Source organism: Equus quagga, chromosome 11 (assembly GCF_021613505.1).
Source record: "Equus quagga isolate Etosha38 chromosome 11, UCLA_HA_Equagga_1.0, whole genome shotgun sequence".
NCBI lineage: Eukaryota > Metazoa > Chordata > Mammalia > Perissodactyla > Equidae > Equus > Equus quagga.
In genome coordinates, this window is record NC_060277.1 from 8,964,218 (window position 1) to 8,978,790 (window position 14,573).

The window sequence follows — 14,573 nt, forward strand, 5'->3', positions numbered from 1 at the left end:
TAGCTGCTAAAGCTTTTGTTTTCACAACTCTTTCAGAATTAACTAGAGATTAGCACTACAAAAGGACATGGATATTGACCTGTCATGTCACGTGTTGTTTAGCAAGTACCAAAAAATTGAACTCCCTTTTATCTGTTATCTAGAACCACTTATTAAATCATCTTTCTATTGAGAGGTGACTCTAAGTCAACAGGTTCTGTCTGTTTATGTTGCCTTTATTTTTCTTAACCTTCAGAGAATTATTAAATATTTCTTTATTTTATCCTATCAAGTTGGGTAAAATATTTGACACAAAAATTATTATGGGCAGAAACCCCATGCTGGATCTGTTTAGAATTTTATTGTGGGCGGTGATGTGTTACTTCCTTATTTACCTGCTAATTGTATAATACTGGTTGTAAATTTGATAGGTAAATTTTCTGCCATATCTTTTTATTTCTTCTTGATTTCATGTGTCCTTGATCCCTGTAACAGTTAGGAAATAGGTGAACAATATAAAGAAAAATGGAATGGCAAAAGTTAGTAAACCTGGCTGATCAACATTTTGCAGAAAGGATAAAGAAAACCAGCTAATACTGACATGTCTTATTGCATATATATTTATACTTTTTAAAAAATCTAATAGTTAAGTGTTTTCCTAGGATTTATTGGAAATGAATGAAGGCATGGAAGAGAGAATGGGAAAGGACTAGATTTTGCCTGTCAGTTCTTTCACCGGCTTCTTAGTGTTCTTTCTGCGCCACTCCCTCCACCACCACCACTGTGTTCTCCAAGTATATCACACGTGGCCTTGAGCCTTTCTAATTCCTCTGCTGGTGTCCTCAGTCCTTTCACCCAGTCTGAACCCCTCAATTGATGATTTAGGGGAAGCAGTTAGATTAAGTTCTGTACTGAACACACAGATTTCAAAAAGTAAAATGATCTAGGGGCTGGCCAAGTGGCGCAGCAGTTAAGTTCACACATTCCGCTTTGGCAGCCCGGGGTTCGCTGGTTCAGATCCCGGGTGTGGACCTATGCACTGCTTGGCAAGCCATGCTGTGGCAGGTGTCTCACATATAAAGTAGAGGAAGATGGGCACGGGTGTTAGCTCGGGGCCAGTCATCCTCAGCAAAAAGAGAAGGATCGGTGGCAGATGTTAGTTCAGGGCTAATCATCCTCGAAAAAAAGAAAAAAGTAGCATGATCTAGGAAGTTTGACTTCATGCTTTTTCTTTTGCTGTCTTTACTGAGCTGTTCTTGACTCACCAATTTCCAACCTAAAGTTACCTCTATTCTCTATTGAACTCACACTCCTTCTTGGCCCCTTATTCTCCTCTAACACGTTGCAATCTTTGGATTTCTCCACCTCCAGTGTCTACACATTTGACACAACCTCTAAATTAATTTTCCTGAAGAAATTAGTTGATTATGTTAATTTCCTACTCAGTGACTTTCTGTAGCACATTAGATCAAGTTCGATATCTTACCATGACGTCCAAGGTTTTCCCAATCTTTTCCCAACCAGTTTTTCCTACATAATCTTCTACTAGATAACTTGCATAGCAACCACATGGATTACATGTTTTTTCCAATTGTGTTCTGCCTATTTATTCACCTTATTTCCTCTGCTTTTGTATTATTTACCTGAACTATGTCTCTAGATCTTGTTGCCTTGTCCATTGAAGCCTAATGCAGATGTCTCTTCCATTTGACAGGTGAAAGTTATTTCTCCCTCTTTTATTCCTATAGTATATTGTTCCATTCATATACCATTTATATTATACTGTTTTAATTACTTTTCTTTTTTTCTTAGCTTATCTTTGCTAAGTAAATGTTAAGCCCCTTGAGGTCTATTATTTTTTTTTTAAAGATTTTTTTTTTTCCTTTTTCTCCCCAAAGCCCCCCAGTACATAGTTGTATATTCTTTGTTGTGGGTCCTTCTAGTTGTGGCATGTGGAACGCTGCCTCAGCGTGGTTTGATGAGCAGTGCCATGTCGGAGCCCAGGATTTGAACCAAAGAAACACTGGGCTGCCTGCAGTGGAGCGTGTGAACTTAACCGCTCGGCCACAGGGCCAGCCCCAATGTCTATTATTGTTTTATTCATTTTTGCATTCTCCACAGTGTCTGGTGTTGCATACTTTATGTAATAGGCAATCTATTTTTGTTTCGTAATAGATGGATGACTTGTTCAGAATATTTTAGTGTCATCCTTTGCTGCATGAAGTTCCTTCCCTTGCTGTATTCCTTCCCAAGTTTCTGCCACAACTTTGCCCCACAACTTTTTTCAATTTCTTGTTTCTTTCCCAAATTTCCTTTTGCTACAAAGGCAAAAACAAGAGAAAAAGAGAGAAAACTGTTTTATAAAATCACATGTATGGAATACCTAATAAAAATTTGCAAATAGAAAGTAAAAAATTGGGAAGAAGAAAGAACATTTAGTAAATTTGAAAACATTTGACAGACAGTGCATTGATGAATGTGACCTCCATTGTTTTATCATCATTATGGTTATTTATGTTGTTTGTTGTAAATATTATTTACTGTGATTCGTTTATGTGCTATTCACCCTACCAGGTCATGTCTTTACCTTATTTAATCCTTAAAACAGCACTTATGCCCAGCTTGTATATAACATAGTGACTTTTGAGCAATACCATTCTGTTTCCAGTTATTCTAGGGCAATTTAAGTAATTATTCCACTTAGAAAATTAAAATTTTTATTTATGTATTGATATCTTAGAAATTCAATGCAATTATTGGTAAGGGGCAAGAATAATGGATCAGGGTGATGAATTTAGGTAATTTTATTGTTGACTTCTTTGATAGAATTTTCTCTGAATGAATTTCATAGTAGTAGAACAATCTCAAGGCTCTGCTGTTTATACTCTAATATAAGGATCCGCGTGTATGTAGTTGTCAGCCCTAATGGAATTCAGAGGAGTTGCGTACCAGAGTGCCTATCATATGTGTGTATGTATATGTGTGTATATATATGTATATATATATAAATGTACACGCTTGAATACATATATGTATGCATTACATATATATATAGCTGAGAAGGTCTCACCTCAGTAAAAACTGGAAAAAAATATAAGGCACATGCCAATTAAGAGAAAGTGTAATTAGACAGCGACTGCCTCTAAGTTATTGCAAATGTCATATAGCTCGAAATAACAGCTTTGACTTTGGATGTGTCTGTGTGTTATCTGTGTGTGTTTACTTTGCTGTGTGTTTGTGTTTCTGAATATTGCCCTAGGTGACACTCAGATTATGTTTTAAGTCACTATTTTAGTAATAACAGTGCCGTTTACAGCATTTATTCAGGCCATTGTGAAAAATATAGATATTAAATACCATATTGACCTTGTGGAAAGATTCTTTGCCTCTTAGAAGACTATTTCTTTTCACAACTCTTTGTGTTTTTTGTACCAGTTAATAGAGTATTGTTACTGAAGTTATGATGGTGGTTTATACACATATGTATACCATGTATAAACCTACCCTTTCCTCATTTTAAATGAAAGTTTTTAAATATAGTTTATGTGAGTGTCATAGTAAGCAGCATTTAAATACACCAAAAGAAAATTCTCAGAGTGAACCCTGTGTAGTTTTGTACATAATACACAGTAAATATGTCTTTTACCAACTCTTAGAAATGTAAATATTGAGGATGTGAAACTACTACTCTGTCTTCTATCACGGCCTGTGAGCTATCTAGGTGTGCTTTGATTTCCATTTATTTATTTATTTAACATGGGAATGAAAGAGTAGGGGCTAATGAGTTGCTTCTGCTTTTGGCACTGGGTCCCCCAGTATGGACATATCTGCGCCTCTTCTTGCTCTTCCAAGGCTGGAGAAACATCAAGTTTGTGCAAACTTTGCCTTCGCTCCAGGGCTGTTCAGGACTTCAAGTAGTTCCACTAACTAGTCAGCTAGCTGCTGCCGCAGAGCAGAGAGATTAAGTAGCGCATCCATTCCTGTTTTCAGTGTTACATAGAGAGGTCGTGTGAAGGAGGCCAGAAGTCAAAAGAAATTGGATATAATGAGATTAGTTAGGAGAAGAAAATTTCTATTTATTTCTATAATTATTTTAGTTTATAAATTGCGAAATAAATTATTTAATTATTTTATGATTCACTTAGGAGAAAATGTAGAAATATAATCAGCGATGTAACAGGCAGATTGAAGAGGCTTTTCTTAAGGTTCTTAGACCATAAAGTGTTAAATAGCTTCTTTTTCTTTCTTTGCCACTTTTCATTTCCCCTTTGTAACATTCATATATCCACTTTCTTTTTTTTGAACAAGCCTCTAACTTTGCTGTTTAGAAATATAGTCTGTCTATGATTATTCCACCTTAAAGTCATGTGTGAACTTTAAATCATTACTATGAATATCCACTGTTTTTTTGTTCGGTGTTGTTTTGTCAATAGTCTCTACTTATTTCCTAGGTTACTTAGGTAAATTTTTCCTCCACTCCCTTAAATGAAGTTATGTCATACATCTGTAACACAGATTCTTTTTTTTAATTTTTAAAAAAATTTTAATAAATGTATACCCCCTTCACCCATTTCTCCCACCCTCCAAAACCCACCTCGGGCAACTGCCTATCTATTCTCTGTATCCATACGCTTCTTTGTTTGTTTCTTTGTTTTAGATTCCATATATAAGAGAGATCATACAGTGTTTTTCTTCCTCTCTGACTTATTTCACTTAGCATAATGCCCTTGAGCTCCATCCATGTTGTCACAAATGGCAAGGTTTCCTACTTTTTTATGGCTGAATAATATTCTATTATGTGTGTGTATATATATGTATTATATTGTGTATATATATTGTGTATATATACATCTATATACCACATTTTCTTTATCCATTCATCTGTTGACTGATACTGAGGTTGTTTCCGTATCTTGGCTATTGTAAATAATACTGCAATAAACATAGGGATGCATATACCTTTTCAAGTTAGTGTTTTCATTTTCTTCAGATAAATACTTAAAAGTAGAGTTGCTGGATCATATGGTATTTCTATTTTTAATTTTTTGAGGAACCTCCATACTGTTTTCCATTTCCACCAACAGCACAAGGGTTCCTTCTTCTCCACATCCTTGCCAACATTTATTTCTCGTCTTTCATTTCTTGTCTTTTTTATAATAGCCGTTCTACCATGTGTAAGGTGATGTTTCATTGTGGTTTTGATTTGCATTTCCCTGGTGTTTAGTGATGGTGAGCATCTTTTCATGTACCTGTTGGCCATCTGTATATCTTTGGGAAAATGTTCAGATCTTCTGCCCATTTTTTAATCGGATTGCTTATTTTGCTGTTGAGTTGTATGAGTTCTTTATAATTTGCATATGATTATGCTTGTTTCCCATTTACTAGGTTGCCTTTTCATTTTGTTGATGGTTTCCTTTGCTGTGCAGAAGCTTTTCAGTATGATGTAGTTCCTACTTATTTATTTTTGCATTTACTTTTGGTGTCAGATACAAAAAATCATACAAAGACCTATTCAAAGAGTTTACCACCTGTATTTTCTTTTAGGAATTTTATGGTTTCAGATCTTATGTTCAAATCTAATCCATTTGGAGTTAATTTTTGTGTATGGTATAAGATAGTGGTTGAGTTTCATTCTTTTGCATGTGGCTGCCTGGTTCTCCCAACACCATTTGTTGAAGAGACTGTCCTTTCCCAATTGTAAATTTTTGACTCCTTTGTTGTAAATTAATTGGTGATATATTTGTGGGTTTATCTCTGGAATCTCTATTGTGTTCCATTGATCTGTGTGCTTATTTCTATGCCAATACCATGCTGTTTGAATTGCTGTAGCTTTGCAAGGTAGTTTGAAGTCAGGCAGTGTGATGCTTCCAGCTTTGTTCTTCTTTCTCAGGATTGCTTTAGCTATTCAAGGTTTTTGTGGTCCCATACAAATTTTAGGATTATTTGTGCTATTTCTTCAAAAATGCCATTGGAATTTTGATAGGGATTGCATTGAGTCTGTAGACCGCTTTGAGTAGTATGGACATTTTCGCTATGTTGATTCTTCCAATCCATGAGCACAGAATATCTTTCCATTTATTTGTGTCTTCTTCAGTTTCTTTCGTGCTTCCTTTCTTATGCTTTTAAAATTGTATTAGAATGCAAGTGAAAATTTTTCAATTGAAAAGTGAAAATTGAATAATAGGATAAAATCAAAAGATGGATGAAAGCGATCACTTGGAAATGGAGAAATTTATAAAGGGGGAAAATGCCAGATTCAAAATGAGGGGTGTATGGAAATAAGAAAATAAGAATATAAATGCTAGACCTAAAAAAACTAAACCAGAGGAGTAAATATTTATTGATATTTTCTCTCATTGCTGTATGGGAGATTTTTCTTTCATATATTCCGGGTATTTTCTGGGGAAATCTTACTTTTTCATTCTAGATAATTTTAGAAAAAGTATGGCCTAACCTGAACATGGCCACTAACTTGTATGTGCTTGCTGTCTAGCAGGCAGCAAAATGATGGTTTATCTGGGAATTTTAGGATGATCCTACCTAACCAACCACCTAGTCAGCTGGTGGACGATGGTGCTGAAGACTGTGCTTTCAGTCTAAGTAGGCTGAAGTGAAAGTGTCATCACCTCACTCTTGTGCCTGGTGGGGAAAATGTTAGCACAGAGCTGGACGTGTAAAGAGATTTCTTAAATGATTAGAAAACCACATCTGTCTTCCAGCTGACTTTATCAGCTGACTACAGTGCTTCAGGTAAGACACATGAAACAAAAGTGGTAAAATAGCGAGACTGGATACTGTGAACAATCAGAAGACTAGCAGACAGCATTTAAAACCTAAGCGTTGGATTCTACCAAAGATTAATTTGCATGTATATATATATATGTAGTTTTGAATTTTTAAATTAAATAGCCACCAGCGTGTATTTCAGATCTCACCTTAAATACATTGAACTAGAATCCCAATTTGGGCTTGCCATCTGTGTACCATGCTGATTATTTTTACAGAACTGAGATTTTAATCTCAAAAATGAAAATTTATAAAAACATCCAAACTAGACTTTTGGTGTTAATTATTTTCTTCTTTTTTCCTGACTGATTTTCCTTTAGCAAGAGCATTGTCTGTCCTTAGTGAGTTAAGGGAGGCACTAACAAGGTCTTGACCTTGGCCTTGACATTAATCTACTGGTCAAGTCAGTGTATTAAAGTTTTGCTGCGTGTTGGTTTGTTTACTGTGTAAACCGTGCCATGGCCGTGACTTTCATAGAGTAATTATTTTGATTAAGTTAGATGATTAAAGTTAGTCTTGCATGAGGAAGGAATACACTTGGGAAGCAGTGACGGATGGACTCAGTCTTTGGAGTGTTTAGTTCTGCCAGCATTTTCCAGTTGAATGGAAATTTACCTCCCAGTTTGGTTTGGGTGACAGTGAATGGATTGTCAGACTTGAGTGTTTCCTAGAAAGAGATCAAGAAGGATAGATGACAATGTGAATATCCACGTGTGTTCTTGTAATTTTTCTCAGGTTTTTTTTTGCTTTGATGAACAGCATCATTACTGAAATAATAAATGTTCATTAATATCAACATCATTTTTCATAAATGGTAGTTTGGTGTTACAATTAGACTAATTAGTACACAGCATAGCTTGGTGACGTGACAAATCATAGAGCAGAACGTGTTGACTCTTATCAACTATGATATATTAGTTAATTCACTTGCTCAATAATGATAAAAGAAAAGAAAAGTGGAGAATTGGACCATAACAACAGCAACAACTGTAAAGGCATCGTGGCCACATTTTCAGGTTTTTATTTTTCTGCCATGTTCCTGAGTACTATGGACTGTGGACATTTTACGTTTCTTTTCTTTTTCTATTGGTAAATCACGGCCCCTGACCGAAACCTTCAAGAATAAGATCATGAGTATATCAAGAAAATGAGGATAAAAGATGGTTTCTGGGGGGCCGGCCCAGTGGCACAGCAGTTAAGTTCGCGTGTTCTGCTTTGGCGGCCCGGGGTTTGCCAGTTCGGATCCCGAGTGCGGACATGGCACAGCTTATCAGGCCATCCTCTGGCAGGCATCCCACATATAAAGTAGAGGAAGATGAGTACAGATATTAGCTCAGGGCAACCCCCCTCAGGAAAAAGAGGAGGATTGGTGGCAGATGTTAGCTCAGGGGTAATCTTCCTCAAAAAAAAAAAAGAAAAGAAAAAGATGACTTCCAGATTTTCCTAGGTTTACACATGCTATGTCACGCTCAGTGTTTTATTTTTCCAAGATTGTTTATTGTAAAATTGACAGCAATCTATGTCTTTGATTTATTTTTCAGAACCTATGCGAACCCCAAAGACTTTAAAGATTGCTGAGATACAGGCAAGGCGCATTGCTGTGGACTGGGAATCCTTGGGTTACAACATTACTCGTTGCCACACTTTTAATGTCACTATCTGCTACCATTACTTCCGTGGTCACAATGAGAGCAAGGCAGACTGTCTGGACATGGACCCGAAGGCCCCTCACCATGTTGTGAACCATCTGCCGCCTTATACAAATGTCAGCCTCAAGATGATCCTGACCAACCCAGAAGGCAGGAAGGAGAGTGAAGAGACAATTATTCAAACTGATGAAGACGGTATGCTCGTACTTCGTTATTTTAAAAAGTGGGAATTATATAACAAGAATTATGTAATTGCTTACAGTTTTTCCTAGAGTACCCAACCTTGAAGTGGATTCTGAAATCTGCTAAATAACTCTTGACATGGTTAACGTTGGAAGGAGTCGCCTTTAACAGAAAAGCTTAATATTCCTCAAAGTAGCATCAAACACTAGAGGAAATGTACCCTCTACTCTTTTCTGTTTTTATACATTAGGGGAGTGTCAACTACACTAAAAGTTTATTAAAGTTTTCCTTATCAAATGTTCAAAATAATTTTTGCTATTCATGACACTATATCGATTACCTATTGGTGAAATGCACTTAGTTAAAATTTAGTTTTTTGCATTTTACAGACCAATAGAGGGTACTTTCATTTTCCTTAACATTTGAAAATAGCATTGTTTACCTATTCCATTCATTTTTTAGACGGTTTTATGTGAATCTAAATATAAAAGAAGGCCAAAGTTTATATCTTTAAGTCTAAATAAAGGCCCTTATCACATACCGGCTAGCTATCATCTTTTATCCCTCTTATTACCACTCAAGTAATTGAACTGTATTTTGTCCAATTTCTATGTGTGTGACTTCTGAATTATTAAATAATAGGAGCAAACATTTATATTAATATTATAACATGCACACCACCTGCTATAGCACTATAGTGTGTCATTAAAGCAAACATGAATACATTTTCTCATTTAACAAAAATGTACCCTATACAAAAAAGTGTACAAATGGTGATCTAATAATAATAAAAATGATGTATTCTTTCAATGTAACACATTTCAATTTCAAAATTTCCTTTTATGAACGAAACCATGTGGGGAAAAATAAGTGTGCTTTATAGTGAATTGAGGCAAAACTGAACTGCAAGTCACGAATCATGAGTTTTCAGCCCTGGCTCTAATAATTCTGTAACCTTCCCCAATCTTTCACCCTTCTAGTTCTCCCTTTCTCATCTCTGTGAAAAGTTTAAATTAGATGATCTCTATGCTTCCATCGGCTTCTAAAATTCTCCTTGAATAGTTTGTCAGTAGGACTATGTTTTTATTTGGGTTTTAGAAAATAGGATGTATTGCATACCGAAGTGTTCCCAATTTCCCTAAAGTTCTGAACTTTAGGCTCAGATGTATCTTTTGATGCCTATCAAATATGAGATTGCCATAAAATAGGTCAATGTGCCGTAGTTTCCAGAAATTCTCCTTATCACTTCAAGCTCTCTCACTCTGAAAAGTGGAAATGACTCTGGTTCTGTTGTTTATGTTGTAATAAAAGGAAGTGAGAGCTTTTTAACATCATTTAGCTGAGAGTTTGAAGGAAAGAATTAATAGTCTCAAAATTATTCATGAAGTTATTCCCATATTCCTAAAATTTCAAAGAAGAAGCCTAAGACTTATTCATGATAAATGTACTTTTGTCATGTTTGAGGTCACCAAACACGATTACTTCCACCATCTGGTTGGAGCTGGCACCTAACTGAAGCATTAGCAAAAATAAACACAAACCCTGCTCTAATAGAAAAACACACAAACACTCATATTAACTCCCCCAAACACACCATGCCCACTCAACACACACCTCAACACATGCATATCCAACAAAGAATGGTCAGCGTACTTGTGTCATAGGTGGATGGTAGAAACGGGAAGTCTAAGCGTAAATTCAAAAGCTGTGAAAAATCTCTATCTCATTTCACAAAGTGGGATGGATATTAAAATGTCTGTTTTGCACTAGACATTTTGTAATTCGTGTTTTTGGTAATAAGAATGTACTCAAGTGTTTTCTTGCCTGCACTTAAAATTTTAAAAAACGTGATATCTTAATTGGTAATATTAGACTTAATTACATGAATTTTGTGCTTCTTCAGCAAATCACTCTACAGTGTCATTCATTTGATGGTATTCTTTGATATGATTTTTTACTTTGCCTTTCTTTCCCACAAACAAAAGAACGCAGTCAAGCTTATATAATCTTTTTCATATTCCATTAAGTTTCTGACTGTATTTTTGGGGACACGTATGACTAGGTTAATAATCAAGAAGTGAATTGCTATGAAAATTTAAATTATGTCCTAAATTGGTCAAACTCATGACTGTGTGTATTTATTTCATCTAGAAATAGTATTGTAAAAGTAAAGTGACATTCACTATATAGACTAATTCTATCTTATTTTCTATCCTAGTTTTATTTTAACCTCTGTTTTGAAGAATTTTTGTATTATTTGTAATGACATTGAGTTGCAGATTATTTTTCATAGTACAGTCACAAAGTAATTTCTTCCACTGTGAGGGTTTTTTTTCCTTTTGTTTTATATAAAGACTAAATGATTGAAGTACCAACTTTCCGTGAAGTATTTGCAAGTAACTCAGTCTTCACATCTGCCCATGTGAGCTCTAGTTTCTACATGGAAGGCTTGATGTGTCTCAGTGTTCCTGAGAGGGGGACATAATATCTAAATCATAATCTATTGTTGCAAAGATTGATGGATTATGATGATCTAATTAAGTCAGTCTTACTAAATTATTGCTGCCCTATATACATAGAAAAAGAATAAATTATCAACCATCTAATAAAAGAATATAATTTCATGAAAAGAATTCTTGGGACATCCATAAATCATGAGAGCAAAGCTAGAATGATTTCCCACCAGAACCCTAAGGTAGAATTTATATTTAATTTATTGCATGCATTTTTTAATGCATGGGTAGAATTTTTTGTATGAGATTTTGTTTTCATTTTTTATTCCAAGCATTCATAAAAATCAATATTATGAAGTTGGCTCAGCAGAAAAGCCTGGTTTGGGGACATTTTTTGCTAATACAAAGCTATTTTTAAATGTACATTTATTATATTTTAAAGGCTATCATGCTTATTTAATATAATCTTGCCCCACCCACATTTCATTTTTCCTCTCTTTTTCATTTTGAGAGTTATATTTTAAAGGACTTTCTTATACACACAAAAATATTAGCTGAGACAGCTCTCAAATAAATCACAAGCAGGGGAATTAAAGTCAGCATTCTGTCTCCATTAAAAGTTGTTGACGTGGAAATGTGAAGTAGCTGTCCCTGCAATGTGAAGACTGCTGTGATGATGGCCTTGGTGACTTCCCGTTGTATTTACACAAATCATAAGTGCGTGTAGATATTGTCTGTGTGTACACAGACATTGTTTTCCTCCACACGTAGAAAGTTATTGAATGGAATTTGCCTCTGCCACACCCCCTGCCCCCACATTTTTGTGTGTCTGTTTTGTTGTTCACCTAAGTGTGGTTCTCTCTCTTGTCCATTGTACTAGTCCTGGTACCAGGTCCACAGTAGGCACTGTCTTGTCCGTAATTTTCCCACACCCTTTTCCTCTTAGAAACGTGACATGTGGGTACTTTAAGGGAATCCTGTTGACAGCGTAGAGCAGGTATAAGAAGAGCAGAGAAATGCACAGATTCTAGGGAGACTTCTTTCCAGGTCTACCTCCTTTCCAGTGCAGAATCGTGCAGACATTTTAAACTGTCCCTATTTGTGAACAATTTGAAATACATCCATGCCATTTTGTAGTATTTGCAGGCCAACTGTGTTCGGTGAACACAGGCAGTAATTATAATACCACCAAATAAACATTTATAACTAATTGGGATTTTGTCTCTTCCTTCCCCCAATAGCCATCTTCTATGAGAGGTATGGAAAGGTGGAGAAATACTTTTCCTTAATTACAGTCACAGGCTTATGTCACTTGAATGGAATAGAAACAATAGGTACCGCCTTGGAAAACAAACTAATGCCCATGGCAGCCTCAGTAGGTGCCACAGATTGCACACAGGGGCCATGACAGCTCCTCTGCCTTGATTGACTGCATAGCCTGTGCCAATACTGTGGACCTAGGGCAGTGGCGGGGCAGGGCCAGGCAAGGGGAGTGGATGTCTTTGGTTAACTTCTCCCTGAGTCCTCAGCTGACGGATGCATGAACATATCTTCTGAAGTTAGTGCTGGCCTTTCTGTTTACTGTGAGTTTCTTTCCTTTATGAATTTATTATTAATGCACCACATTATGTTGGCTGTCCCAGAGGTCATAACATCATTCATCGTCTCCTTGTAGATTGAAATAAATCTTACTCTTTTGACATATCATTCAGAATTTCTTGATGCTGCTAGCCATGATGCAATGCATTTCCTTTGATCCAGTGATTTTTAATTTATTTCAATCCTCAGAAAATTGCTGTATGCTCTGAAACTACATTCCTAGATAATGTCATGTATAAAGTTCACTGAAATGTTAGATTAAGGGAAAATATTAATTAAAAACCATACTTACCCAATATTGGGTGAATATTTTCAAAAGAAAGCATATTTTTTAAGCAAAGTAGGATGGAGAAGCTGTATTTTTTAACATTAGCAGAATAAGAAACTGGATATTTATGTGAATAAATGGCAGCTATGTATTAAAATATGTAAAAGGAAAATACACAACAGCAAAAGTATCCCATATATTGTGTTTTGTCAGTAGAAGCTGACACATCATTCATTGCTGCCACTGAGTATTGTGGTATATGACATTTGCAAATAAGACCTGGAATGACAGTTCCTCGAGTCTTGTCATACCTGGGGACACTTCAAAACCAGTTATGCTGATTGTTGAGTTCTAAACAGGTCTGATATGATTCTTAGCTTTGAAAAAGTGAATTTCACTTAAAAAACTGAAACGATATTTGAACCTATTCATCTTAAACCATTTTTTAAAATTGTGATAATGTTATCTTTTTTTAATTATAGAGAGTAAGTATAGCTGTAAAAGTCAGATCGACTGTTAATGGGCATTTCAATTCAGTACTATATGATTTGGGTTTTGAGTCTAAAGAGTGTTAATTATTACTATAATTCATTATTTTATGAACTTCGTTTATAGAGATTCTTTAGGGACTTATAATCCTTAAAAAATCTTTCAGGGAAATACAGCTCTGTTCTTGAAACAAATTACAAATGAGATGTTCATTTGTTATTAGAGGTATACAACAGAGAAAACTAGACTACACAATTTATTCAGCTCTCTAAGGTGATAGAGTGTTCTTTTGAATAGAAATAACTTTGCAGTTATACATTTTCTGTATTCGAAGCTTAGAGACTTATTTTGAATTCCCATTCTCAGAAAATTGGTCATATAGCTTATTTTCTTTTCAAGGACACATTTTCATTTTATTTATTTCTTTTTTTATTTCTTTTATTTATTTTTATTTATTTATGTTTGAGGAAGATTAGCCCTGAGCTAACATCTGCCACCGATCGATCCTCCTCTTTTTGCTGAGGAAGATTGGCCCTGAGCTAACATCCGAGCCCATCTTCCTCTAGTTTATGTGTAGGACGCCTGCCACAGCATGTCTTGACAAGCGATGCGTAGGTCCACACCTGGGATCCGAACTGGCAAACCCCTGGCCGCCGAAGCGCAACGTGGGCACTTAACCTCTGTGCCACCGGGCTTGCCCCCTCATTTTCTTTATTTTTAATTTAGCTTACCTAACTTACATGATTTACTCTTTCTGTTTCTGATGTAAGGAGTCTTATAACCAAAAATGTATATATTTGCAGTGCCTGGCCCTGTACCAGTCAATTCTCTTCAAGGCACATCCTTTGAAAATAAGATCTTCTTGAACTGGAAAGAACCTTTGGATCCAAATGGAGTCATCACTCAATATGAGGTATTGGGAGAACAAGGAATTTAACTGAAATGTGGATTGAAGGGAGAGTAAAAAAAAGAGAAAGGGAAATGATGGAAAAGAAGTGAGGATTAGCGCTTTGAAGTCATTATTAGTTCTCCTCTGTTTTAATTTACAAATTCCTTGATCTCAAAACTGAGCACCCAAACACATATTGTATAACACCTAGAATTCTCAAATTCTTAAAGTAAATATATGTTATTTTGTTGTTTTAGAGATGCAAGGTTAGGCTTGTC

General features: G+C 35.6%; 1 protein-coding gene across 2 annotated transcripts in view; it reads left to right on the forward strand.

The window, feature by feature from the left end:
- The window catches only part of PTPRK (protein tyrosine phosphatase receptor type K), a 505,438-nt gene that overhangs the window by 392,327 nt on the left and 98,538 nt on the right, over window positions 1-14,573 (forward strand). For both annotated transcript variants that reach the window (XM_046675015.1, XM_046675016.1), the window contains exons 8-9: window positions 8,307-8,609; window positions 14,210-14,319. In XM_046675015.1, coding sequence (XP_046530971.1) covers window positions 8,307-8,609; window positions 14,210-14,319 — 413 coding nt within the window. The remainder of the gene's footprint in view (window positions 1-8,306; window positions 8,610-14,209; window positions 14,320-14,573) is intronic.